Raw genomic sequence first — 27911 nt, 5'->3', positions numbered from 1 at the left:
TGACTGACGAAGATATGTACAACGACACAAGGATAGGTTTTATGGGCAACTGTAGCCCTGGGCTGTTTGACACGAATAGTAGGATGACGATGGCGACCGATGTACGATGGTATACAGTATATATATTTCCTCATTCTTATTCGATCGATACTATGCGTTTCATCACTAGTTGATGCCACGATGGCTATGGTGCTAGCCAATGCAGTGTGACGAGCTGAATAAAGCCGAGGAGGTTATCTTAGTCTTCAATTGATTTACATAAACCTCCTAAGATTCCCCCTAAAGTATTCCAATACGTTACCATTCCAGTTATGGTGTCACGCCCGATTCGCCGGGTAACGCTTTAGACCACTGGCCACGTGAGTATGTTTTGGATGTTCATGATTAAAGCTATTACTTTCTATACCTCAAAGCAACTGTTCGACAGCGCCGCAGCCGAAACAGACTGCATTTCGAGACTTCAATGAATCCAGATATGTGTCTTTCCCACCAAGCTTGCCCACCGACCCCGCCCAGCATGGCCAGGATTCTTACATTTGCATATCTGCATAGCTGACTTGGGACTATGTTATTGGTTCCGAAGAGCAGAGTCGTCTTGGCTAATCGTAGCTTTGGCCGCTGTGAGTATATGGAGCACTAACTGCAAACCCAAGCTATACCACCCACAGATCCCTCAAACCTGTGAAATTTGGAGCTGTTGCTAGCAAGCCTTCCCCGGGATACCCGTGGTTGGGATTTTCGAGGCAACAATACTCATACGCCAGACTTTCACGGTTGCTATTATCATGGAACGCTTTTCTCAACCAATGTTAAATATATGTACAATTTAGCAGTATGATGGGGGAACCTGTGAGAATATTGCGATCAATCACTATGTAGAGTACCTCGGATGGTGGTGATGAGCGGAGCCGGAGCTGGTGCGGAGACCTTCTAATGAGCCAGAGTGTCTCAGAACATCACCTCCCATCCCAGGTACAACGGAAGTGGGTGTCTTGAACCTTCCACGTAACGGTCCTCTCAACCATCCCAAAAGCTGGTCCACCACATCGTGGGGTGTGAGTGGCAGACAATGTGCGACCGGTGGATGGCGAACCCACCGAGAATTTCTCCGCACGAGCGTCGATGAATGAGATGAAGCAGCGACTGCCCCGCGGTGCCCATCAATCGAGGGGCAGATCAGCCAATTTCCTGTGCCCCTCTGACCTCTCGAGCTCCTGATAAGGACACGACAGCTCCTTCTCTCACCAACGTTCCGAACACACCAAACACCACCTAAACAACCAGCATAATGGCCAAATCCGCCTCCCAGATTCACCGCGCCTGGTGGAAAGAATGCTCCGTTTATCAGATCTGGCCTGCATCTTACAAAGATTCCAACGATGATGGCATCGGTGACATCCCGGGAATAATCTCCAAGCTGGACTATATCAAGAATATAGGTGTGGACATTGTTTGGTTATGTCCTTCATACAAATCGCCCCAGGTGGATATGGGCTATGATATTGCCGATTACTATAGCATTGCGGATGAGTACGGCACGGTCGCGGATGTCGAAAAACTGATCCAGGGGTGCCACGAGCGGGGCATGAAGCTCCTTATGGACCTTGTGGTCAACCACACTAGTGATCAGAATGAGTGGTTCAAGCAGTCGCGCAGCTCCAAGGATAATGAGTATCGCAATTGGTATGTGTGGAAGCCGGCCAGGTATGATGAGCAGGGTAATCGGCACCCGCCCAACAACTGGGTGTCGCATTTTCAGGGTGAGTCCGATGCTTTGATTAGGGTTATTCTATATTTTTATTGAGTGTTCTGACGCACTTTGTAGGTAGTGCCTGGGAATGGGACGAGCACACGCAGGAATACTACCTCCACCTCTATGCGGTAGAACAGCCCGATCTCAATTGGGAGCACCCGCCCGTCCGCAAGGCGGTTCACGATATCATGCGCTTCTGGCTAGACAAAGGCGCGGACGGATTCCGCATGGATGTCATCAACTTCATCAGCAAAGACCAACGCTTCCCGGACGCTCGTGTGAAGGACCCTCGTACCCCTTGGCAGTGGGGAGACAAATACTACGCCAATGGGCCGAGACTGCATGAATACCTTGCGGATCTGGGTAAGATTCTGAAGGAGTATGACGCCTTCAGTGTCGGCGAGATGCCCTTCGTTAGAGACACCGAGGAGGTGCTTCGCGCTGTGCGCTACGACCGGAACGAGATCAACATGATTTTCAACTTTGAACATGTGGACATTGACCACGGAACTTACGACAAGTTCGAGCCCGGGAGCTGGAAGCTTACTGATCTGAAGGCTTTCTTTGAGACGTGGCAGAAGTTCATGTACAATAATGATGGGTGGAACGCTCTTTACTGGGAGAACCACGATCAGCCGCGCTCGATTGATCGCTATGCACAGGCAAAGGAGGAGTTCCGCACGGAAGCAGGTAAAATGCTTGCGACGGTTCTTGCGCTGCAGTCTGGTACGCCATTTGTGTACCAGGGTCAGGAAATTGGAATGAGGAACGTTCCCATTGAATGGGACATGAACGAGTACAAGGACATTGACTGCCTGAACCACTGGCATCGGTATGATCTCTCTTCAGTACATATCCACACTATTCACTAATTGCTTTCAATGATAGACTTCTCAAGTACAGGCCCGATGACATCGAAGCCCAGAAGAGCGCCCGTCAAGAGTATCAGAAGAAATCCCGAGACAACGGCCGCACACCGGTGCAGTGGTCAAGCGCACCGAACGGTGGATTCACCGGTCCCAACGCAAAGCCTTGGATGTCCGTCAACCCGGACTATGTCCGCTTCAATGCTGAAGCACAGGTCAATGACCCGAACTCGATCTACTATTACTGGGCTGCCGTCCTGGGACTGCGCAAGAAATACCTAGACATCTTTGTTTATGGCGATTACGACTTGGTAGATAAGGACAGCCAGGAGGTCTTTGCCTACTCTCGTCAGTACGAAAACCAGAAGGCCCTGGTTCTCACCAATTGGACTGAAAATACATTGGAGTGGGATGCTACTGCCAATGGCGTGAAGGGAGTCAAGGACGTCGTTTTGAACTCATATGAAAGCGCTGAAGCGGCGAAGGGGCGGTTCTCGGGACAGAAGTGGTCTCTACGCCCGTATGAAGCAGTTGTTCTGTTGGTGGATGCTTGAGTCTTATGACTGAGATGGTATATGTATAAGGGTTGGTTATATATAGTGCAGCCTTTAGACGGCCGCCAAATGAACATTCTTAATTCTCATCACACAGTAGTTTTGAGTATTAGTCTGACAGTATGCTGTGCTCGTGACATTACTAGCTCAATTATCAAACATCGAGGATACGACAAGTGAAAGAGCCTCAAGCTCATACCTTGTTACAATTAATAGTTCGTTTCCCAGGACACTGTGTCCTACATTGACAACCATCTCACGAGTTGCTTGCTTGCCCGATGTTTTCGCTTGTGGGACATAGATGAAGCACTAAACATGTCCTCAAGTCCAATGCAACTAGATTGTTTGCGAGCATCTCAGCTCAACAACTCACCACATGAAAGAAGTCAATCCCATGCTATCCATTACATGCGTTATATACCCTTGATTTCCAAACCGCTACCACCTCCTCCCTATTCACGCCTACCATTCAATCCCACCCACAAACACCATTAACCAACATGGCTGTGCTACTCTTCACTATAGACCATCCCGTGTCTTAAACACCCAATCTCCATCATGTATTCACATCAACAACACTATTCAAATACCCCGATTCCCCCCCAGCATGACCATTACTCTAGTTCTTCCCCCATCACTCTCCTTCCCTCCCTCTTGACCCCATAAACACACCTTATCACCAAATCGTATCCTACAATCCACATTCAAAATGAACCTAACCCTCATCCTCGCCCTCCTGGCTACCCTAGCAGCCTCCATCCCAGCCGACGGCCCAAGCTTCACAGACATCTGTAAGCCCACCCCAACACATTCCCACCTTCGCACCAACATACTGACCCGACCAGATAACCCCCAGTGCTACAAGGACACCGACTGCGGAACCGGGTGCTGCTACAACGGTCTCTGTCTCGCTTACTGTCTTCACAACGAGGATGACGTTCACACGGAACTAGTCCGCAGTTTCATCGATGGTAGACCCCCCCCCCTCCCTCCTCCACTTATCTATACTACCTTACCCACTCACAAAAACACATCCAGAATCCCGCCTCCACACAGAAGGAGACATGGACATCACCGCCCCGGTATGCCACACGAACAGAGACTGCGGGAACGGGTGCTGCTACCACGGTCTCTGTCTCGCGTATTGTCCGAATGATTTGGCCAAGCGGGGCGATGGGGATGCTACTTGGCGTTAGTATTTTCTTCTCTCTCTCTCTCTCTTTGATTCTTTGTAGGTAGGATGGGTTAGCTGACGAAATGTTGGGTGTGATAGAATCTCCTGGCAGACCGCCTAGATGCAATCGCAGGACTTGTAAGGGTGGATGTTGCCGGAAGGGGCTTTGTACGTATTGTTATATGGATAAGAGGGATGATGATGTTGATGATGATGATGGGGAGTATGGGTATGATTTTGATGGTGATGTCGGTTTTGACGTTGGATTCGATGTCTATGACGATGACAGTCTCGAAGTCTATGATGATAGCGATGATGTTGCACCAGCACCGGAGATGCACAAGAGTGAGCCCAACCCAACAAAACAACCTTCCTATGACCAACCGACTAATGTATCTAGGATACTCCATGCCTGATATCGACCTCCTCCCCGCCTCAACAGACATTATCCACACCGACGGCATGTGCAGCAAGAGAACATGCAAGGGATGCTGCTGGCAGAATGTCTGCATGGCCAAGTGTCCTCGGGGTGAACAGGATGAGGTTGTCAACAACGGTGATGAAGAATCCGAAGAAACTTCTCTTGACCTCGTGGACTGGAATCTCCCGCAGGTGGTCTGCAGCCGAACAGCCCCGTGCAAGATTGGATGCTGCTGGCATGGGCTGTGTTGGGGGTTGTGTCGATGGACAGGTAATTAGATCTTGCCAATGAGAGAATCTTGGCGGATTTTGGTGTGGTCAATGACTTCAACTGGGGACGGACGAGCAAGAAGGAGTGCACTTCACTGATTGGGATTTTGGTATGTTTTCGGACGAAGTGATCGGATGATGATGCGGTAACTCAGTACTTGGTATTGGGACTTACTTCGTTTAGGAATTAATTAACAGGCATCACGTGGGATCTTTTCTTTCTTACGTGAGTAAGGATTTTCTGAAGTGTTTAACTATCGTAACCTCATATCCATAAGATCTCTAGCATACACCCCCGTACTCACACTCACATCAACCAAACCCCCAGCACAACCGGAACCAACCCCCAAACCCACCTCGACACCGCCAAGTTCCTCACGCCCGCACTCGTCATCAACACCTTGGGCTCATATGCCGCCGGCTCCGTACTATTCCTCGTCCCATCCCAGCAATACTTCTCAAAGCACCGCTCACACACATCCGGCACCTGGGTATGCGTCCGATCAAACGAGCGACTCAAAATCGCGCAGCCCGCGCAGGTCGGCCAATCCTCGTAAGACTTCCTCGATCCATTACCCATCGTAACCACGTTCCAGCCATTAGTGATCATGTCGTCACGCTCCGAGATCTCGTACTTCAGCTGGAAGGTCGATTTGTTCGACAACGTCGTGTATGGGTAGTTGGGGAGGTAGACGACGAGGGGCGCATGGCCTGTGATGTTACTGCTATTGCAGCCGAAGAAGGTCGGACGGGTGTTCAAGCCCTGGTTGATGAAGGTGCTTTTGTCTGGGATGCTGGGGAAGGCAGTGCCGTTGCCGATGCCGGTCGAGTTGAGACTACGTTCGTAGGTAGCGACGAGGGGACTACCGTTGGGCCAGTTGTCAGAGGTACTGGCTGAAGAGTCGACGGCGAAGATGACGTCCACATTACGGGCGGGTTGGATGAGAGGGTGGAGGGGGAGGTTTTGTTTGTCTTCGCCGCCGTCGACGACGTTCAGGTCCGGGGTCTTTTCGTATGAGATTGTCGCGTTGCGGTACTCGTAGAAGGGGTTGGGGGAGTAGATGGCGATGTCGTCGTTGCGGTCGCCTAGCTCTTCGAGGATGCTAGCGAGGACCGTTTTGAGGGCTGAGGGGATGTCGGTGGTGTTGAGCTTGAGAATGAATTGGTTGAAGAGACTGGAGGAGGTGCCCATGACGAAGCCTGCGTTGTCGAAGCCGCGGACGCAGGATCGACCGGATGGGACTTCGCCGTTCTCGAAGTAGGAGCCCAGGTATTCGAGGGGAGCGAAGCCGAAGATGGATGGATCGAAGCTGCCGAATTCCCAGGGGTTGAACTCGTATACGGTCGAGTTGCTGCCGATTAGGGTCTCGCCTGGGTTACGGCCGTCGGCAACGAGGAGTGGCATGGGCATGTTTCCGTTCTGGAAGTCCTGGGTCAATGCGATCGATGACCAGGTGTAGCCGGGGCCTCCGTCGGTCGCGTTGATGAGTTGGTAGGAGAGTGCGCGACCCCAGTAGTCGGTGAAGGAGGTGTTGAAGCCAGCATCTTTCTTACCGGCCACGACCTTGGCTAGGTCGCGGTAGTACTTGGCTGTGTCCCAGGCTTGCAAGCCGTTGGTCTTGGGGCCTTTCGTGATGGAGTTCTGGAACTGCCAGACTTCGCCCTCTTTGTAGGTTTGTAGGTTGGAGACGGTGGTGAAGTTGTTGATGTAGATTGAACCCAGGAGCCAACCACCTCCGGATAGTCCGGACAGGTATGTGGCTGACTGCAGAAGACCACCGAGCTGTCCATTGTGTGTTGAATTCTCTGTTCGACTGTCGAATGCTTTGAGTGCGCCGGCGCCGTTGGTTAGTGCTCTGTAGCCACCGCCAGATACGGCAATACCGATGTTGGGGATGTTGGTGATGTTGGACGAGTGGCTGTTGATGTATGAGACGGCGTCAAATGAGCTCATGTTGATATGACCGAAAAGGTCTTTCATTGCTGAGACGGTCTGCTTGCGTCGGACGTCGAGCCATGCTGTCTCGTTCGATGACAGGGTTGACGCGCTGCGGATTGTCGGTCTGTTTGCAGGGCAAGAAACATTGCTCGGGGTATAACCATCAGGGGCATTGTCCAATGCGCGAGGTGAGACGTCTGCAAATGTGAGATCGGCGGTTGTAGGAACAGCGACGCCTCCTATGAGCGAGTCAGCATGAGTTAGTGTTGCATGATGATGTTGAAGATAGGAGATATACCTTGGATATACTCCAAGGCGGCTAGAGCCGTAAAGAGTGCATTAAACTTCATGTCTGCTCTGGGTTGCACCAAGTGACACGTCTAGCATAACACAGACTCCAGTGCATGATAAATGAGGGTGCTCCGAAGGAATTTATAAGAAATTGATGAGCGGAACACACTATTAGCGCTTATTTATTACCAAAATCTCCGAGCACATCAATGAGCACAGCAAAATCTGAGGTGGCAGGGCCAAGCCAGGCAAGGCGCAGCATGGAGACATCGTCGGCCCTGACTTGTGCTGCCAGAGACATACAGAAGACTTTGTTGTGATTGCATTGTGCCCCGTTCAACTAAGCTAGTGCAGAAACCCCGTCAGGGTCCATGAAACGGGGAATTCCGATTGGGGGGTGGTGTCAGGCAGCAGAATAATATTTGAGGCGATCCAAAATAGTATCTTCCTGTGTGGTTTCATTGGCATCGCATAGGCTCAGCCCTACGGGGCAGCCCGCAACTCAGACCCTTCCGGGTTTCCGAACGAGGAACAATGAATGTTGGGTTAGACCTCCATACGAAACCTCTACAACGGCCTCTGGTGAGATATGACAGGACGTCAATGAACCAGCACAGCCACTGAGTATTTCAGTCAGCGCATATCCTGCATAAACTACAGGGTTCTCGGAGCAACAGGGCGGAATTGCTGACTGCCAAGACTCTCTTAACAACAGGGCTGGAGTGGAGACCCTCAGTTAGGCAACTGCGTCGTTCCAACGGTCTATTATGGTTCGTTACCCCTAGTTGGATGCCATATGAAGTAATGAAAGCCGCTAGCAGGAAGTTATTGGCCGCGGCTTAACCGTTATTGGCGAAGGAACAGCAACAGACTTCGGCCAGAAAAGCCACCTGATTAGGTTCGCTACCGACAGTCAGAAGCTGAGCAGCACTTGGCATTGGGAAAGAACAGTTAGGATCACTACACGTAGAACTGAAGTGAAGTCATATGGATGCTATCTCTACAGTTACCAAGCAGCATACTATGGCTCAGATGACAAGTCATGCCATTAGTATGGAATTGCGCAGAAGCGACTTGGGAAGACTGATGTGGTGTTGTACCATATGGCCATGAGTACTAGAGTGATATTCATAACAATAGCCACAAGGGTTCAGTCTGGTACTAGGAAAAGAACGAGAATTATGCCTCTAGAGTGAATGAATACATTTGGATGTGACAAATTGGGTGATGGAGATTGAATAAGCTACTCGTGAATGCAGCAGGGCGGTCAGATTCTGCCGAGTCCGGGGCTTTCTGGCTTCAAGCAATGATCCGCTCATCTTCCACCACTATCAATCTCCTTGTATCCGATCACCTCAGCCATGTCTCATTTCCATCCGGATGAGGCCAGGTATCCGCCTGGTCCATCCCACAGACCTATGCCCCGCCGTGACGACCGGGACGGCCGCATGTACGACGATCGTTCGCCATCCCGATCGCGCTCGCCTGGCGGTATACGCTCTCCTCCCCGCAACCAGTAGCACAGAGCGCATGCTTTCCTTGGACAAGCGTCAATTTGCTTCTTCAGATCTAGCTGTTACTAACTAAATCACATGAGAAGATCTCTCACGCTCGCCTCCCCGTGGGCCCGCGGCGGACAGAAGACCCGATTACTCCAGAGACCGAGTCGACTCCAGACCCCGTTACCGCAGTCGGGATCGCGATGACTTTCGACGGCGCTCGTCGCGCTCCCCTCCTCCAAGGCGAGGAAGACCAGCCTACCGGGATCGCGACCGCGAGGGCTATCGCTCTCCGGGATACCACAGTCGGAGCCGAAGCTACAGTCGCAGCCGCAGCCGCAGTCCTCGCCGCAACCGACAACCGCATTACGGACATGAAAGCAGAGAGGTGATGATGGATGGCCTACCGGTGGACATGGTGGAAGAAGACGTTCGACAACTCCTTTCCCTTGATTTTTGTTGTGGACTCGGAGCGGTGCTCCGCCCAACACCTTTAATGGCAAGAGGCTGAGAATGCATGTCACCGGGTTCCGGTCGACGTGGTTTACAGATTACCAACGAGTTGAAAGAGTTTTATCATGTTGAGGGCCTAGATGACGTTCGGGTCATTCGTGATCGACAGACGAGTGAGTGATATGTAGCTTATTTCTGATGCAGCTAACATGTGGCAGAGCTGTCCCGACAACTTGGATTCTTGAGGTTTCGGAATCTAAGCTTATCCCGAGCATTCGTTGAGCGCAACTTTCCTACGATCTACCTACATGGTCCCAGCGCACAGGACGACCGCGGCACAAAGGTCCGCATCGCATATAGCCGTGAAAGGGAGGACCGTGCTCGTGCGAGAGCAGAGGCGGACTGGAACTGCATGATGGTATGTTTCACGGGGGTCTCTAAGCATGGAGCTAACGGATGCAGTGTGGAATTGTGAATTACTCTACTCGCCAGAAATGCTTCAGATGTCAAGCGCCCCGGCCTGGTACGTTCACTGCGACTTCTATCTTGTATTGCGATTCTAATATGATAGACGCCGGCCCAGCTGGCCCTCCTGGGTTGCCAGCACCGAAGGTGGAAAACCATGGCGACAATGATGCTGCGCCGGAGAACCAACCCTCTCAATTCCTGCTCTTCCGCGGACTGGAACCTTCGGTAACGGAAGAGCTTCTTGCCAAGGGTGTTGCCAAGCTGTATCGTCCTGCATCTGGGAACGAGGCACCGGGTAATGGAAAGAAGGGTGCAAAGGTGGCTTCTACTACAGGTGATTCCAACCTTGGCGCCAGAGAGGGCTCCATCCGTCGTGTCTTGCTGGTGAGAGACCGTCGCAGTAACGAGAGCTGGCGCTACGGATTCGCCGAATTTGCAACTATTCAGGTAAGCATGTCGCTTTTACGCTACCAAAGCTTTCTAATGCCAGATAGGATGCACAAGCTGCTATTACACGTTTAAACTCGTTCGAAAAGTTCACCATATCATCCAGACCGGTTCTGGTCAGCTACATTCACGCCGGTGTATTTGTTCCGGTGCTCAATCCCACAAGCAACGAAAAATTCACATTCAGTCCTCTGAACAACCCATCGCTGAAACTTATGTACTGGGATGAAGAGGCATATGCCAACGAGCTTACGGTATCAACGGCAGAACTCGATAATCCCAAGGGCGATAAACCAGCCGGTCAATCCGAAAAGTCCAAGGATGCAGATAAAGCAAAGAAACGCAAGGCGGAAGCGGCTGCCGCTGCCGGAGCGAAAAAGATGGCAGTCCCATCGCATTTGCAATTCTGGAGCAACCGTCATGCCGAGTTGCATGGAATCCAGAAGAAGGACGCGGATGAAAAGGGCACAGAGCATGGCTCAGACCGCGGAGTCTCTCCATCCGAAGCAACCGCTCCACCATCCCAATCTTATGCCGATCCCAACCGCAATTGCTGCTACTTGTGCATGCGCCAGTTCAAATCATCAGCAGAAGTTAATCGCCACGAGCGGCTCAGTCAACTCCATCGTGGAAATCTTCAGGACGAAGAACTGGTAGCCAAGGCGACAGGCAAGCTCATCAAGCACGGCATCATCCCAGCCCCGACGGAGTATCGTGACCGCGCACGAGAGCGGCGCAAGGCGTTCGGCTCCAAGCCCTCAGGGAAGAACCGACCCGCTCCGCCCCCGCCAAAGGAAGAGGAGCCCCCAGTACAAACCACATCAAAGGGAGCATCTCTGCTCAGCAAGATGGGATGGACCGGTGCCGGCTTGGGCGCCCAAGGCACCGGCATGACCGCGCCGATAGCCACAGAGGTTTACGCCCAGGGCGTGGGCCTAGGCGCGCAAGGCAGTAAACTAGGAGACGCAACCGAAGAAGCCGGGCGCAACACGCGCAACCGGTACGACGAATTCCTGGAGAAGACGAAGCAAACAGCACGAGAACGATACGAGCAGCTAGACCGATAGCATGTACAGTAGTTAATCCTGACACCCGTTTATGCACGCAATGCAATATAATACAAGCATCCACCCATCCCATAACAAACAATCAAGAAAAGAGTAGAGATCATCATCAAAACCAGGGTATCATCTTCCATCATATCCACCCCCATCCATTCCATAACCCCCTCACTCCTTCTTCTCCGCCCCAGCAGCAGCAGCAGCCGCGGCGGCAGCACTCCTCTCCTTCTCCCTCTGCAACTCCTTCCCAAACTTCTCCCCAAGCACCTTCTCAACCCACCCCTCCACCTCCCTCTCCAACTCCTTATCCTCCCCGCGCATCAACGCCCCATCCCCCTCCACCATGCCCTTCCTCACGAACCTCCTCATATCCTCCACGCCATTGATATCCAGCGCGTACAAAAGCCCTCCCGCACCCATCATCCCGAACGACAGCACGTTCATCGTCGCCAGATGCAGCGCCTCGAATGCCTCCGCCCCGCCGCTGACGTTCGGCTTGTGGTACACGCTGCTTGTGTAGTATGGTGGGATGCTGGCGAGGAATTTGCGGTTCATGGCCCGCCGCGTGCTGTAGATGCTGAATGTGAAGAAGGCGAGGCCGCCGAGGAGGAGCTTGAGGTTCGTTTTGGGCGTCCAGAGGGCCGGGAGCGGCGGGTTGAATTCGTCCGAGGGGGATCTTGTCATTGTGGTGGTGGGGGGTTCGGAAGTGGTGGGTGTAGAGGAGGGAGTTTCTTGGGGGGTTGTGGTGGAGGAGGAGGAGGATGAGGAGAAGAGAGAGGAGAAGAGCATTTTGGTGGTGGTGGTGGTGGTTGTATGGTGAGGTGGGCGTTGTGGCTGTGGGTGTGGTGACAATTGCGGTTTGTAGAGGAGATTGGAGGTACAATGGTATAAAGTAATCGGGTTTGAGAGGACGTTTGGTTTATGTCCTGTAGAGTGATGATGAGTCTGACTGTCTGCGATTGGAGATTCTGCGGAGATGATGACCAATCGGGAAAGTCGTGGTCATGTGATCTTATCCGAGTCTAGAACCATCTTAGGATTATACATGGGCAAAATGGATGTTATTCGAATTTATGTGAATGAAATTACTTATGTGATGGCTATGTATATTACATACTTATTTGACTCACCTCTCCTCCATATGTATATATTTGCAGTACTCGCTCCTTCTGTGCCCGAATCCATGTATTCATCTCTTCACTCAAACACAGCAATTCCAAGTTCGACAAGTGAGACGATACCATCCATCCACCCACGAGCGCAGCAGTCGGATAATGAGGAGCCGTGGCTCGCCGTCCGTCGGCTTCCGGATACTCGATCTTCTGCGGGCTAAAATGAACCGACATCGTCTGGCTGCCGAGAATGTATGGTACAGTGGCGCAGATGTCAAGAGCGAGAGTCTCAATCAGGTTGATAGTCTCCTGTATTTGCTCCAGCATCACACCATCGGGTAGAATCTGCAGACAGCGGAGTATGATGTTTTGCACGACAATCCGGGAATCCCGGTAAAAGTTCCATGTTCCGGCCATCCAGAGGTCGGTGTAGCAATCGCAGCGGTTCTTGTACATGCCGGCTTCCCGGACGGACTGGGGGACTCGGACCGCAGGGAGTGGTTTCCAGTGTTCAGGGAGCGCGTATTTCCAGGCTTCGAGATTCGCATCTAAATTGTAAGCCCGTGCAAGGATGTCCTGGATGTCCTGGACTTGGTTTGTGCCTTCTTCGTTGAATCTATCCCATGCTTGGCGGAGACCGACTAGCTCAGAGGTGATCATTAGAAGCTGGGATGATGCTGATTGTGGTGCTGCGGGAGATAGAGGCCATTGGTTTGGCGTCTGCATGGTCGGATAGGCCAGCCCTTTGGATGATTTGATCTGCTTTGGTTAGTGTACGGCTGGCTGAAAGGCTACGATACATACCAGCTGGACCTGGACCGCATTCTCTAAGATCAGCGATATAATCGAAGATCGCTGCTCCGGCCGCTTGCTGTTCACGAGAGCGACAGCACCTCGTAGATGTGTCCTCCTTGGATGTCTGTTTTCTTTGATAGCGCAGAACTCCTGCCATCATATTAGCTATCATCGTACAGAGCTCAGTGTTGACGTACCTCATAAGTAGACAAGAGAAGAATGGTCATAAGAATATCATCCACAGTGTGAGTGATGTCACCCTGCAACGCTTCCCTCGTCTTGGCGATAGCCTTGACAAACAACTGCTGTGCTGTCTGCAGAAAAGACCGATTCCCCGTCCAAGCAGCCACAGAGAAGTACGACACGGCCAAAGTGCCGACATGTAAATGAGAGCCAGGCTGGGTATAGCAGAAAACATCAGGCAAGATGTCCATGAACCCGCGTAGGATTAATGGATCTCGAGGCGAGTAGATGTACGAATTGAAGAACATCGCAGTCACTGTATCATCAGTCGGCAAAACCAACGCCCTTGGGACCTCCTCCTGCGCAGTGCGCAGTAGTGGTCCGGTCTGCGGAAGATCTGCGCTAGAGTTGGTGCTAATCAAAGCATCGTTGGATGATACCGGAGCAGGCGAGGATCGAATCGATTCCACTCTCATCTTTGGAGAAGACACTCTACTAGATGTGTCTCGCTTCTTGCGGTGGAAAGCTACTTGGTCTCTTAACATGACATCGAAAGGGTGCGGATAGCCAGGACATGTCCGGCCTGTGCGAACACATGCTCTGCAGTGTGGACGAGTTTCATCGCACTACATCATTAGCAATGTATTACTAGATGGTTCCGTGCGCATACCTTGATCCGTCGTTTCCGACAGTTCTGGCACCCCGTGCTTGGCTTCCCGCCGTATACCATGATGTAAATTGCTTTTCCGATCAGGCGGCAAGATTGGTCTCGGACTAATCGTTGGTGTATGCAGTCGGATTCGGATAGTGGTTCCACACAAGCACAAGTACTAGCACTTCTGGAACGGTTCCTAGCAAGCCCATAGTTTGATGGCCGATCCACTGGATTGTCTGGCTGCCAGGGCTTGCATGTTCACTAGTTGTCGCACAGATCCAGCGTTGCGGGACCAAAGCCGTCAGGAAATCGGGCCTGTCAGGTGTCAGCCGATCGCCTTATCGTCGCTCACGTGGCGCATGAGTCAGCGTATCTTATCGTTCGAAAAGATTTTAGATGTTCGCATAGTCGTGCATTGAATGCTACACAATTAGACATAAGCATGTAGAAGTGAAAGTCATGTTAAGCTGAATATCAATTGATCATGTAAAGGGCACATCGCCCACCAACGCTGTTGAGGATATCAAGTCCAAATTCCATCGTAAAGTTCACAATTCCCAGAAAGCAAAGAAAGACAACATAAATCATGAAACATCATCATCTAATCATAAGTACATCGCTATACCGTATTATCATTAATAGGCGTCATCTTGAAAAAGTCGAAGGGTATGTTCATAACGCATATATCATCGCAAACATGAAGATCTGCGGCTAAAGCCGCATATATGCAATCAGGCAGCAAACAACCACCCAGTCATCGTACAAGAATACTTTTCTCTGGACACCTCAGTAGCATCCTATCGTGCATAGCCGGTAGTGATTAACATATCGGCCCGGCCAGGACGGTCGAAACGATCGATTCCGAGATGTTCCTTGCCATCCCGACCCACATAGATTCCAAAACCGTACATGGAATGCTCTCGGTCGCCAGGAGGGGCAACGACCAGTCGGGTGACCAGATCCGCCTTGCTCCTAGGCTCGCGCAGGATCTTGTCTGCTAGCAATGGGCTTTGGTATAAAAAGCTCATCTGATCAGCCAAAGTGCTAATGTCATGTGGCAAGCGGCGGCAGCGGCGGGGCCATATGCACAGGAAAGACACCATGTAGAGTGCACAGAAAGCCACGATGGCATAGAACGCAGGCATCAGAGCAGAGATCAAGATCGTCCCATCAGACGGGTGGTACAGGGCGATAAACATCCCTCCGGCCAAGATAGGGATCGCCGCGGACATCGTACTCACGAATGAAATCCAGGCCACCTTGTAGTGCTTGTTTAAAATTGCGGCGAGTGTCACCTGCAAGGGAAAGCAGGACGTGTAAGACAATAAGAGACTCTGCTCGGCTCGAGCACCGGTCGGAGAAGCTAGAGCTGCAAACGGCTGCAGCGCACGGAAATAGACATCGATAGGCTGCCATGCCAGGAAGAGGACATTTCCAATGAAGGCAGGAACGAAACTGTAGCAGAAGTTGGAAGAGGAAAATGCACCAGTAGACGGCAGAGTTGGCAAACGCGGAGGAAATCCGTCTTTAATCGCATTGTGGATGAAGCTGACCAACACGAATGCAATAAACAAGGCGCAAATTATTATCGTCCACAGAACGACAAAGCCATCGCGAAGGAACCATGGGATCCAGCGATAACGGATAGCTGGCGAATACAGGTGTTGATAGTACTCTTCCTTCTCTGCGAGGCCATGCTGCTCAACGTCAAATGAGACCCTTGACAGGCCGTGTGACTGCATCTGAAGATTCTTCTCCTTGCGGTGCAATGATGGTGTCCGAACTGGTGCATCTACCTCACCGATTCCGTAGAATATATCCGCACGGTTTGATAGTTTCCAGTAGCCCAATCGCAAGAACCGCGGGTCGAGCGATTCGCCTACATCTGGCAATGTCTCGGATTGTTCAAAGTCGTGCAAGATGTTCGATCGCTGAATAATTGAAATCAGATCGGCCAAACTCACAGGGTCCCACATCAATCCCGACCATGTGCGTACAAAACGAAACATGAGCAGGAGCAGGCCAATGGTCAACAACGCATAGATGGCCACGAGGGTCCAGCCAACCGCCGAAACTGAGGCCCACCGCCACGTCCCCTGTCCATCGATCAAGTACCACTTAGCCTGGAAGAGGCAACTCAACAGCGGTAGGGTGATCAAGTTCGACAGCCACATGGTGAACAAAGTGAAACCAACTATTCCCTCGCCATGCCGGAAGTAGGAGAAGTCTGGGACCAGAAAGTTCCGTGATAAGATAGGCAGGCTCTGGAGGACATGACCAAGCGGCCGCTCTGAAGCCATGATGGCAAACGGCATAATTCTATACACTGCCGCTTGGATCACAAACGTCCAGATAGTGATGACCATCCCCAAAATTTGGGGTAGGAATTGCATCACAAAGTAATGCGAGCCGCCTAGTCCAGTATAGTCCCAGAGCCCATCATGCCGCCGCGACCATACATTGCAGAAACTTATTCCAGCAATCATTAGCAGGCAACAGATGATTATGGCAGCCAGTGCCCATGACCGCAAGACTGTAGGCACATAGTCCAATGGCGGATATAATAGACTGTCATGCGGGGGTTCAACGGCGACAAACGATTCTGGATCTACCGAGCTTTGAGGTGCCCTCCCAATAGAGTCGGATGATTGTTGCGGTGGCCGTGCTGGTGGTGTTGCCGATTGACCAGGCGAGCGAATGAAGCAGCCCAATCCTTCATCCCAGAGCAGTGGCTCGAGAGGACTGTCATTGCTAGCGAGCGAACTTCGTCGTCTGGGCCCAGCAACTTCCTCGTCACGCGTAAGTTGACTGATGGCGAAGTGAATGTATGGCGAGTCATCCACCCCAGGAGTAGGCGGCCGCCCCGCATAGCTGTCACTGGGCTCCCGGCGACTCGTGGTATCTGACATGGGGCTGGGCTCGGGATCTTCCTCCTCAACTGCACGTATTGTCTGAGAAGGGGGTGTAACAAAATTCCTGTTCTCGCTCGGGACGTTCAAAGAATGCTCCGATCGTGCACCAGCGGGCTGCGGGGCCAGATTCGTTCGAGAGATGCTAGGAGACGGTGTTCGAGACGGAGGATGAGAGTTTGGAGTCGCATACCGCGCCACGGTAAGTCGACTGCCGCTGGCTCGGGATCTTGCACTTGAGGAAGGACTTGAGAAGGAGTAGTAGTCGTCGGAGGCGGCGATCGACTGTTGAGACTGGGTGTGCATTAACTGTGGTCTACTAGCTGTGAGGAGATCAGTCATCGGTCAGCTTGATTCCGAAGACGCATCATGCTTTATTCCTTGGCTGGGTGCCAAGGTTATGCAGAGTAAACTTACAACTGACAGTTCTGAGACTCACATTCCCAGAGCCCGGAGCGAGCATGGCGGCGGCCGAAATGCAACCGAGGAATGTATGCGGTGAACAGCTCACTTGCAGTGCGGATTGTGGATGTGTCCGATGAACATTCCTCCAGATGCAGACCCTGTACCTGCCCACGAGGTATTAAGAGGCAAGTGCAGCAAACAAAAAGGCAAGGGACGATGCTGAATTGGGCTGGTATCACGGCTTGGGGTGGTTGGTTATACGGGCGACTATGTCTCCCAGCCTCCTCGGGCCCAGCCACCACAAGCCCAAGGAGCAAAGGGCCGATCGGACAGCACAGGGCATTAGTGCCTATTTAGCCCTTGGGATCATCGACATGGTCATCACTGATTGGAGGATATTGTCGACGAGACATGATGTTCAAACTGTCAAGGAGACTAAGGATGTGTGACGGGGGGTTGAGTTGGCCCTTGATGGATGGATCGCCTTGGATTGAGAGCCACCACCCGATCGTAGGTTGCGGCCCGATCCACTCAAACCCTTGGTTTCCCACCCACGGTTCACATCACTTCACATTGTGATAGTGAAAAGGCTGTTTTGCAGGGGGTCGTAATTATTTTTTTGTTTATATGACAAATGCGTGATTAGAATTATTGTTGAGTACAGCCAACATCACAAATGCATGTAGACTCCATAGAGACTAACATTTTGGAGATATATATTTAGATCGGCACCGCCTACACATCTACTTTAAACGATAAAATTCTAAACCCATTCAAGCACCAGGAATACGACCGATTTGCGGTCATTGTATTAGTAAAGATCATGTGCTCCAGTCTATAACTAAATATTAGTACTATGGATAGGAATAATACTCATATGTACCGCAGTCATTGCCGTTACGAATCATACAAATATCCGGCAATGACTCCTCCCCAACCGCCGGCATTGTCACTCTGAGTCGCAATGACCTTGGTTCCCTCCAGAACCATATTGGTCGTGCTCTTCGTATTTGTTCCATACAAGTATATGGAGGTTGAATTGGATATGTCAATCGCATTGGTCTGGCAGTCACCGCTGCAGTCACCGTTGTTGTTGAAAAAGACCCAGTTGCAGCCACCGTAGAGGAAAAGGTCGGACGAGCCATAAATGCGTTCAAAGAATGCCATGCGGCATTTGCTATCATTGGCAGCGCAGTTGCTGAAGTCTGGATCACTGCTGTCGAGATACTGCCATGGGGCTGGATTGAGAGCGCGGCTCCCTGCTCCCTGCCAATATGGTGTTTCACTCTGCTGCATTGCAGTGAAGACGTTCCGGGCATACTGAAAGTTGTACTGGTAGAGTGTATTGTGCTCGGATCCGGTGCCAATGAGCCAGGTCGCGGCTGTACCTTCCACTAGTAGCCCCCGGCCGGTGGAGATGGTTTGCGGGTTGTCCCCATCGAGATCGTGATCGGCTGTCCATCCCCACATGTTCTCAATGTAGGCAGATGATGTACTGGTTAGGTGGAGGAGCCCCCAGGCGGCCTTGCAGTCATTGGGGTCGTCTGTACATAAACTCTCCACTTGGCTACCCGCCGCTCCACCAATGCGGAAATGCGAGTTCCAGAAGCCAACGTCTCCAGGCGACCTGGCAGCGATGTTGACCTCAACCTACAGCAGAAGGACATATTAGCGACCGTCATACAGAGACCTAAGAGAGATCATGTCTTACCAACTTGCAGCCAGGCAGAATATCTGCCACGGTGAACACCATGTCACTAATTTGCGCAACACCCACATCTCCCGGATACCCTACCCGGATCATGGCGCGAGGAGCAGACTCATCTTCAAAGTTGCTTCCGACGGCACTGATCGTCGAGGCATATGCATCACCGATAATCCGGGTACCAGCGGGCACGAAAATGGTATCCGTAACAATGTACGTCCCGGCGGGGAAATACATGAGCGAGCAAGATGTCTTGTAGCGGGACAGAATGAGGTTAATGTTGCGAGTATCATCCGTCTCACCGTCCCCATAAACCGGGATCCCAGGAACATTTTTGATATTCAGGACCTGCCCAGTGCTATACTCTTTATACGTCGGCGGCGCCATGGTAAAATAGTTTTTCCCTGACAAAAGCGATGAGGAGCGGGATGTAGTAACTGTCTGGCCCTGTTGTGACTGCAATTTGGCATTGTTGGAAGTATACTAATGTTTGAGTCAGATCAACCTGCCTTCCTTGGTCAGGGGGCGCACTGCATTAACTTACCAAATGTCCATGTACCCAAGTGTTGGCAACATTCCCGCTCAACGTGGTTTGTCCTCCTATCTTCACCGTGGCGCCTGAATTCTGAACATTGTCTAGGACGATCGAATTTCCTGCAGTGTTCGAACTAGATGACGAAATAAGAGTACCCATGCCAACACCGGTAGTATCGACGACTGTTAGAGAGCCGGATGTGCCTTGCGCGTCAATTCCCAGGGTACCCTGCTCGAAGCGACAGCCCAAGAAAACAATATCGGTCCCTCCAGCCTGGACGCCCGTAGTGGTACCACTGAATGAAATGTTCTTGAATACCCATTGTTGGCCACTCAACTTCATGCCGGTTGCGCCGCCTTTGAACCAAAGGTCATTCTGTAAGCTGTCAGCGCTATGCCATCATAACAGTAGAGAGCACAATTACCAGAATCAAGTTACTGTTGTAGTCGTATTGTGTAGTTAGGCCGACGTGCTTGGCAGTGTTTGTAGGCATATTGAACCCGACATTGGTGAGCTGAGTCGCCTGGCTAACGGTCCAATCAAGAAGAGTGATGGATTTATCAGCCCCGACCCCGGTCGAGTCGATGATAATGTTCTTAATTCCGAGGTAAAAATTGATTGTACCCCCAAAGTTGGGATCCTTGGCGTAGATGATATGATCGTCCGCAAAATCTGATGATGCCTTGAGGACTGGAGGGTTCGTGGGGTCGCCTACAATGACAGTCCCAAGGTACAGCTGCAGAGATGACTTCATAAGATACGTTCCAGCTGGCAAGTAGATGATAGCAGGTTGTCCAGTAGTACCCATGGAATTGGAACTGCGGTCAGGTCCATTTGACGGTCCAGCTATGTGATGTTCGGTCTTAGAAAATGCTTAGAGTGATTGATCGACTCAACCATACCTTTGATTGCAGCTGAGATAGCTGCTGCTGCGTCCTTCTGTCCAGTATTGTCCGCGCCAAAATCCTTGACAACGTTGCGGAAGACAGTATAGTTGTCTTTGTACCTCGAATCCATGAAGGATGACTGTCCATTATGATCAATCTGTTCATACCAGTACCCAGACGAGTTACTGGATGACGTGCATAGAGAATCTTCTTCCGCCAGTGCAGAATGAGTTATGGGGGCGGTTGTTCGATAAAGCCATGGTTGAGCAGATTGGTTCTTTATCGTGTAAGGAATTCCGCTATTTCGGTCAGCACTTGTAGACACGTGATATGAGACAAAATGCAAAATACAAGACTCACGAGGGCTTGGGTTGGTAATTAATTGGAGGAAAATGCTGTAACGGCGACATAACACGGGAGGCTGAGCTATTCCTCGATCCTCCATGGGGCACTGCCCATACTTGAAGTGAAAAGATGCATAATATAGTTACAAGAAGGGAGACGGTAGGGGAGCCCATGATTGAGACCTTTTGAGGGTGGTGTAGGGGAAAATTACACAACAGAAATCAAGGCTCGACAGGAAACAAATCCATTCAAGCCGAACGAACAGGCCGTATACTGTCTCGTTAGGATCGGAACAGTCTGACAGGACCTGAGCGAGAGGAAGAACAAATGGCCCAGGTCGGTAGCCTGATTCAGGACGATGAATACAAGAGGCGATGACCGGACTTAAAAAGAAACCCTTAATGGTTATGAGCTCGAAGACTTGCCCAGCCTGCACCTGCATACCAGGACAGGGCCGAGGCATGGCAGGCCCAGTCAATCCCCGCCGCCATAGAATCCGCATACTTGGGCATTGGGTCCCATTCAGGGAATGGAAGGCACTGCGTATGGTACAAGACGACATTTCAAGTTTGACAAATTATGTGGTCGGGACAGATGTTTTGCTTTTTTTCCTTCCTTAAACTTTCCTCCTTTCCGCTTGGCCCAGATCCACTCGGAGAAGAAGGTTCAATGTGGACATTACCCCTTTCCAATGGGCAGGCAAATCCGCTCTGATGCATTGTGAGGCGAGATGTGGGATATAGCTAGGCCAATAAAAAGGTTGAAATCAAATCCCCGACAGGAAAGGGACCTGAGGTGCAGAATGGAGGAGCGAGACAAACAGTCATGTTAGCATCCGCGGTGTCACACGTATAGGAGTAGTCTGGTGGCCTGCTGATCATTGCAGACAGCTCGGCGGGAAGCTTGGAAGGTACCGGATGAGAGACAGCATGCCGCAGAACACATGCCGACCCGCAACCTTGGAGGGAAACACGTAGACCCTAGATGGCAGGGCCCGAGTTATGGACGTTTCAGTCACGTGAGGGTGTCGGCTGGTGGTCTGCTGTACATGAATGCCTCATCTTCCATCCTGGCTTGAATGGGGATTCTTCAAACCTTCATAAGCCAAGATGGCCTGGCTTACGCTGTCCACGCCTCGTAATTTAATTAACTACCCCCACAAACATAACTAACTAGCAGTGCCCACCTTCACATCTCCTAGGAACGTTCCGGGCCATTGGCTAACCGACAGTGCATGCTGGAAATACGATATTTCGTATGTTCATCGTACTTGAGACAATAAATTCTCTATCGATCTTTCAATCTCAAATTCGGCAATTCAGTAGCGGAGAAAGATCCCGAGAACTCGACGGTGTTGTTAAAGATTGCCCGATCGTGTGCAAGGGGTGGAGTGAATTTCCTACTCTGGCCCCTTACGACTCTGCTAGAGGCTACAGTCTCACCATCAACTATCCACTAGACCAAAACAAAATAATTTCCTTACATTTGAATAGTTTTAAAAATTGAATGGTGGCTTCCTGGCGACCGGCCCGGGTGAAGCTCGGCCTTTGATTGCCAACGTAACGCGCAGTTTCGCTAGAGTCGAATCCCTATATTCTGTTTTCCAAGAGGTTGGAGAGCTGGCCAGCCTGCCGCTACGTGCGATACAACGTAGGGCTGGTGTCTTCATAGCTTGGTAATTCAAGTTCAAGCCCTAGAACTCCGCAGTTGGCGTGCCGATTGTAAACAAGCATAACAGCGAAGAGCCCAGACTTGGTAGATTCCGGTAGTTGATTATCTCTGACACACTATGTTTGTAACCCATCAGACGTGAGCTACACTACTTGGATCCTCCGAGCCAGTGAAAACATGATGGGGAAGCCTTGCGACCAGTAGTATTGCTCCTGCTGGAGTATCAAACGGAGCTCGCCGTGGCTTAAGGGAGTTGCCATCTCGCAAGCCGTTTGGTTACGATTAAAGAGGATGGCTACATTTTCATTAGCTTAACATAAGGTAACTTCCATCCGCAATTCTTGTTGACAGTCAAATCAGGTGATCCGTGATTTGGGGATATAACGGCGCAATTCGAAGTTTCTAGCATGTCTCAGCACGCTGTATTTGCATGAGACACCGAGTCATTCGAGTCCGACAAGATGGAGCGCTTGTCAACTGAAATTCTCGAGATGATCGGGAACTTCGTAGATGACAAGCCCACGCAAAGGGCTTTGACTGAAAGCTCTGTCGAATTCCACACGCTGTTTACACCACGTCTCTATTCCTCTATCACCTACCAAGCATCTGGACACCCGTCCAGGTTGATCTCATTCGACGACTGTGCTCTTCGCCTGAGTTGGCGAGTCTTGTTCGTCACTTCGCTTTCAGGATAGGGGGGTACGACGACTACGGCAAGGATGAACTCCCCCAGGGTGCAAAGAGTATAAGCCCTTCATTGATGAACTTGTGGCTGCATTATGTGAACTGGGATGTGATAAATGGGTGTGGTGGGATGGTCTGGAGAGCTTATCTAAAGACGCATGGGCTTGCGCAACGCTCATTAAATTGACTCGTCTAACGACTTTGAAGGTCATTCTTGAGAAAAATGATTTTTCAGATCCGACAGAGACGTACATAGCAAGAATCTGGAGATCAGCAGCTTTTCGTCCACAACCACCAGTTCCCGCTGCTCCATTTCAATGTCTCAAAGATCTCTTCCTCTTCCAAAACCTAAGGCAGATCTCAGCACAAACACTGCTTACTTCACAGCATATACTGTACCCGCTCTGTTTTCCGGCTCTCAACCATGTCAGTGTGTGCGGACATTTTGACTCTTGGGATTATGAACAAGATTTCGAAAAGTGCCTGCGTCACGAGAAGTTCATGATTACAATTGTCCAGTCAAAAAGGTTACTATTTGGCCGTCAATATATTCCAACAAAGTGATTCAATGGTTCAGACAGTCGATTAATCTCGAGCGTCTTAACCTTGTGATAAGTCAGGTGAAGCGTAAACCACCTAGAATAACAGTCACTGACTATTCACGCCAAGTCCTCCTGATGGTGAAGGATACCCTGAGTCCCTTTCTATTCGGTTGGATGAAAGATTACGGCAAGGCCTTAGAGTGAAAGGGCTCGAGTGCGATCGCCTCAAGATGACTATTTTCCGATGGTCGTCGCTCAAGGATCTGTGTGCTCTGGAGCATCTCACTATAATACATGTAAATCTTACAGGGCTTCCAGACCAACGTACATATGAGGGTCATCCAAAATCCCTCATTGACCATTTTCCTGCCTCACTCAAGACACTCAAGATCACCGACATTGGATTCCATTACATCACTGCATTACTCCTAGATGTTGTGGGATTACTCAAAGAGCGCACTTCCATGCCCTCTCTGGTGAGTGTTTCTCTTGAAGCGTTCACAAGAGAAGACTCGAGACTTACCTTCTGCGATAACATTATTTTTTGGTTTCGGTCGCATAACGACCCCAGGATAAAGGGGCAGGTTCGCCTTGATATCGGACAGAATTCTGGGCTACTTATACAGCATGATGCGCTGAAACCATATAGTGAGAGCTATACCTTTCGTTTCTTTAAAGGAGCAGACCACCTTGATGCAGCTTCATTTGCGAGGCTGGCATCCTCAGTAAATGACGAGGTCTCTGTGACTATTAACATACAGCCGGCCCCTTCCTATATAGAAGAGAAGAAATAGATACCCCAATCATTGGAAACCGGCTAATGCCGCTGTTCCATGTGATTCAAGGATCCTCATTATGGAATAGCTAATAGCGATCGGTGTATGGATGCTTCCAGGTGCCTCTTCGCACGGACTTCACTCGCTTGGCTGTACGGTTCTTATCTTTCTGGTAAAGTAAATCAACTTGACAACTTTGCATCCTTTGAACAAATTAGAGAGCGTATATTATGCAGCTTGGTCATGCCACCACAATAGAACTGCGTCCTCGTCAGGATGTGCTTCGTAGAACAATCTCATAGGATGGAAGAAAACTGTGCTGTGAGCAGATTATTACGATATCGACAAGGCGTAATCGGCGCTAGAAAGGCTAAGCTCCGAAGGTGGGGCGGGAGTGTGATCCATCATCCAGTAGAACCCTCTGCCCTATAAGTAAGAACATGGTCGGGCAACTGCCTCTGCACCAAATATTGTGAATTGATTTTTGTCACAGCCTCGGTGACTCGTCTGCCAAAATGCAGATGGAGGGTATGAGCGGGGGGACGTACTACGGCGTCTTACACGCCTCCGACGTTGACTTTGCCAATATCACCCAGGTCGAGACATTTCTGCATGAGCTCAAGCACCTGGAGTATCTTCCTATTCTAGGGGCACTCTATGCGGAGTATTTCTGGTATGGGGTTATTGTTCTGCTGTTTGTGGTGGCGGTCATCAACAGGGTGTACTCACTTGTTCGGCGTTTGAGGTGAGTAAGCATATTGAGTTTTTAGATGACTTGGTTCGGATATGATGCTAATAATTCGGCGTCGCGGAAAGGTTTTATCCAAGCATAACTTACAAGTCTTACCTTGCCAATATTACATCGACCACACTCGCAACTACCACAGCGCTGGCTCAGGAGCCATCTTATCTGCAGTGGACCCCACGTGCGTTGTCATCTTGGTTCAAGATCCCGCCATTCGGACCAATATATATCATCCTCATATACTTTGTCTTCATCATCGTTCTGGAGTTCGTCAACAACGATTTTGCAGGCGCTGGGTACTGGCAGTTTCTCGGAGTCCGCGCTGGATGGCTTGCAGCTGCTCAGATTCCCCTCCTTGTAGCCTTGGCAGGCAAAAGAAACCTGATCGGTATGCTCTGCGGCATACCCTATGTCCGACTGAACATCTACCATCGCTGGGTATCTCGAGGGCTCCTGCTGCTCTCGACTTTCCATTTCGCCTTTCAAAACCATGGGTGGGACATTTATCATATAAGTAAACTGGAGTGGGACACAGATGACTGTCCCACAAAGGGTATCGCCGCCTACGCTTTCATCCTATGGATGAATCTCACAACGTTAGCCCCCTTCCGACATATGAGCTACGGGTTCTTCGTCGTACAACACATCATCACGTTCTTCGGCTTCATCATCGCTCTCTCCTATCATCTAGACACCAGCCCAGCTCCTAACGCTCAGCGCTACGTCTACGTCACCGCCGGTATCTACGTCGCTGGTTTGATCTTGCGATTCGTCTACTACAGCTACATCAACTCTCGCCCCGCACGAGCGATACTAGAACCCCTGGAAGGCGGCGCCACCAAGGTCCGAATTACTGCTCGCAAGATCCGTAACTGGAAGCCCGGGTCGCACATCCTTCTATCTCTCCCACGCTTAGGGCTCCAGCTCTCACACCCAGCAACCATCTCATCCATACCATCGTCCCACGACGGCGAACTAGTCCTTGTTCTAAGAGCCCACAAGGGCTTCACGCGAAAGCTGATCAACACCGCAGAAGCCACCAGCAACTGCTCCAAAGACGTCGAATCCCCACAAACCAAGCGTTCATACACCGCTCTACTCGATGGTCCCTACGCAAGCTCTGCTCCAGACTTCACATCTTTCGATTCCATCCTGTTCCTCGCGGGTGGTACAGGTGTGACATTCACCGTATCCCAGCTTCTCCACGTCGCACACCGTTCCACAAACGGGCCATTGCCTCTCCGCCAAGTCCTCTTCATCTGGGTAATCAAGGAAAGCCGCCAAGCGTCATGGGTTCTGGCCGAGCTTGAAGGCGCGATGCAGAAGCTACAGAACACAAATATCCAGATCCTAGTGAGAATTTTTATAACACAAGACTCCCTTTGCCTGCTAGACACCAACAGCAAAAGCAGCAATGAGAAACAGATCTGTGCCTGCACAGATCCCTGCACCTGCTCTAACAACAGTGACGACGTCGACAAAATCGAACAAATAACCCCTTCTTCACCCTGCACAGACCCCGATTCGGCCCTCGAAACCTCAGGACCTCCCAGCATCTCCTTCGCGCAGGGAAGACCTTCGTTCGACGGTTACATCGAGGACGCCGTCTTGCAAGCTAGAGGCGAAATAGCTGTTGCTGTTTGCGGGCCCATCGGACTAACCGTTTCTGTGCGACAGGCGGTGGTCCGGGTGTCGGATCATCTGGCCGTTTGTAAAGGGTCTGGATTGCCGGGGGTGTTTTTGCATGTGGAGAATGTGTGTTGATGACTATTTTCTACTTGACTCAGTCATTTGCAGTGATTAAGAACTGGGCTGGGCGGGTGGATGGATGCAGTGGTGCGATGTATATATCCGAGACGAGTACATATTTTAGTAACTAGTGGTATGAGATCTGTGCGTTCGGTTTCAGTGAGGATACGAATACGATAGAGGGCAGGTATAGCCTGGTCCTAGTTCGGATTTGGATACAGTCTACCCGTGAATAAGTTGAAACTCCTAATTCCTCAAATGGTCCCTGTCCACTTGCAATGTTCCTAGCCCGGTCCCTTGCCTCTTTGGGTAAGGACATACAATTCTTTACCTGTTTTGTTTGTGTAGAATGATATCAAATTCCGCTGATTGATTTTGTGATCAAGTCTCTTTCACTATCTTATCTCTGCCTGTGTAAGTATGCAAAAAGCGTTTTTACAAATGTTTGAATGCAGTAAAATTTGATTATACTAATATTGACATCTAATTAATGCTGTAGGGGTCCCTGAATAGTAGGTGTATATGTATATCTCAGAGAGATATGTAGAGACAGGAATCGAACATATTGCTGCTTCATATATAAATTTCTATAGCACCAGGATAGTATAGATATATAATGATTGATATACTTTGTAACATTTCTTTATACATATCGGGCAAGTAAGCAGGTAGACGAAGCAGGTATTAGAATTCTAATCGAGGAATCTTGTCAGATATATTTGACTATGCATGTCAGTGGAGTAGTATAATTACTGCTATTCTTGTACAGGCACCAGGTTTAGGAATATTGCGTGCGGAGGGGAACCATTGAAGGAATTAGGCGTAAGCAGAAATTTGTGTAAGTGTCTTGTTTGATCTTACCATCTAGTTAGATGCTATCGTCCTATGATACATTCAATCGGGCCATCATTAATCCGAGTCGATGTTGATCCTGGCCACGTCATGTATGCCAACTCATTTATTTTAGTAACAATGAGGGGTAAGTATACTTCCTTATAAACCCGATCCAGAAAGGTTG

General features: G+C 50.4%; 11 protein-coding genes across 11 annotated transcripts; 6 read left to right on the top strand and 5 right to left on the bottom strand.

Annotated features, from left to right (window-relative positions):
* Positions 1–1288: 1288 nt before the first annotated feature.
* AKAW2_11100A (alpha-glucosidase) lies at positions 1289–3173 on the top strand (the record flags this gene model as incomplete). The annotated part of the gene is made up of 3 exons (XM_041681901.1): positions 1289–1760; positions 1826–2585; positions 2642–3173. The coding sequence occupies 3 exons, from the start codon at positions 1289–1291 to the stop codon at positions 3171–3173; spliced, it is 1764 nt and encodes a 587-aa protein (XP_041537820.1).
* Positions 3174–3882: 709 nt separating this feature from the next.
* Positions 3883–4369, top strand: AKAW2_11099A (uncharacterized protein; the record flags this gene model as incomplete). The annotated part of the gene is made up of 3 exons (XM_041681888.1): positions 3883–3964; positions 4019–4144; positions 4212–4369. 3 exons carry the CDS (start codon positions 3883–3885, stop codon positions 4367–4369), a joined length of 366 nt encoding a protein of 121 aa, XP_041537819.1.
* A 160-nt stretch (positions 4370–4529) lies between these two features.
* AKAW2_11098A (uncharacterized protein) lies at positions 4530–5046 on the top strand (the record flags this gene model as incomplete). Its single annotated transcript, XM_041681877.1, has 2 exons — positions 4530–4692; positions 4748–5046. 2 exons carry the CDS (start codon positions 4530–4532, stop codon positions 5044–5046), a joined length of 462 nt encoding a protein of 153 aa, XP_041537818.1.
* Positions 5047–5344: 298 nt separating this feature from the next.
* PLB1_1 (lysophospholipase 1) lies at positions 5345–7018 on the bottom strand (the record flags this gene model as incomplete). The annotated part of the gene is made up of 1 exon (XM_041681866.1): positions 5345–7018. The coding sequence occupies one exon, from the start codon at positions 7016–7018 to the stop codon at positions 5345–5347; it is 1674 nt and encodes a 557-aa protein (XP_041537817.1).
* Positions 7019–9157: 2139 nt separating this feature from the next.
* AKAW2_11095A (putative G-patch domain protein) lies at positions 9158–11201 on the top strand (the record flags this gene model as incomplete). Its single annotated transcript, XM_041681855.1, has 6 exons — positions 9158–9196; positions 9317–9392; positions 9438–9637; positions 9682–9742; positions 9791–10134; positions 10182–11201. The coding sequence occupies 6 exons, from the start codon at positions 9158–9160 to the stop codon at positions 11199–11201; spliced, it is 1740 nt and encodes a 579-aa protein (XP_041537816.1).
* Positions 11202–11363: 162 nt separating this feature from the next.
* AKAW2_11096S (uncharacterized protein) lies at positions 11364–11984 on the bottom strand (the record flags this gene model as incomplete). The annotated part of the gene is made up of 1 exon (XM_041681844.1): positions 11364–11984. One exon carries the CDS (start codon positions 11982–11984, stop codon positions 11364–11366), a length of 621 nt encoding a protein of 206 aa, XP_041537815.1.
* Positions 11985–12304: 320 nt separating this feature from the next.
* Positions 12305–14015, bottom strand: AKAW2_11094S (Zn(II)2Cys6 transcription factor domain-containing protein; the record flags this gene model as incomplete). The annotated part of the gene is made up of 4 exons (XM_041681833.1): positions 12305–13066; positions 13112–13252; positions 13300–13911; positions 13956–14015. 4 exons carry the CDS (start codon positions 14013–14015, stop codon positions 12305–12307), a joined length of 1575 nt encoding a protein of 524 aa, XP_041537814.1.
* Positions 14016–14737: 722 nt separating this feature from the next.
* AKAW2_11093S (uncharacterized protein) lies at positions 14738–17312 on the bottom strand (the record flags this gene model as incomplete). Its single annotated transcript, XM_041681822.1, has 2 exons — positions 14738–17172; positions 17267–17312. 2 exons carry the CDS (start codon positions 17310–17312, stop codon positions 14738–14740), a joined length of 2481 nt encoding a protein of 826 aa, XP_041537813.1.
* Positions 17313–18151: 839 nt separating this feature from the next.
* AKAW2_11092S (glycoside hydrolase family 55 protein) lies at positions 18152–20899 on the bottom strand (the record flags this gene model as incomplete). The annotated part of the gene is made up of 6 exons (XM_041681811.1): positions 18152–18904; positions 18966–19442; positions 19504–19869; positions 19919–20340; positions 20397–20680; positions 20742–20899. The coding sequence occupies 6 exons, from the start codon at positions 20897–20899 to the stop codon at positions 18152–18154; spliced, it is 2460 nt and encodes an 819-aa protein (XP_041537812.1).
* Positions 20900–23853: 2954 nt separating this feature from the next.
* Positions 23854–24417, top strand: AKAW2_11091A (uncharacterized protein; the record flags this gene model as incomplete). The annotated part of the gene is made up of 1 exon (XM_041681800.1): positions 23854–24417. The coding sequence occupies one exon, from the start codon at positions 23854–23856 to the stop codon at positions 24415–24417; it is 564 nt and encodes a 187-aa protein (XP_041537811.1).
* Positions 24418–24914: 497 nt separating this feature from the next.
* Positions 24915–26908, top strand: AKAW2_11090A (ferric reductase family protein; the record flags this gene model as incomplete). Its single annotated transcript, XM_041681789.1, has 2 exons — positions 24915–25144; positions 25216–26908. The coding sequence occupies 2 exons, from the start codon at positions 24915–24917 to the stop codon at positions 26906–26908; spliced, it is 1923 nt and encodes a 640-aa protein (XP_041537810.1).
* Between the last annotated feature and the right edge of the window lie 1003 nt (positions 26909–27911).

Source organism: Aspergillus luchuensis, chromosome 1 (genome assembly GCF_016861625.1).
Source record: "Aspergillus luchuensis IFO 4308 DNA, chromosome 1, nearly complete sequence".
Taxonomy (NCBI): Eukaryota; Fungi; Ascomycota; class Eurotiomycetes; order Eurotiales; family Aspergillaceae; genus Aspergillus; species Aspergillus luchuensis.
Note: the sequence above shows the minus strand (reverse complement) of the source record. Positions and strands in the feature narration are given on the sequence as shown.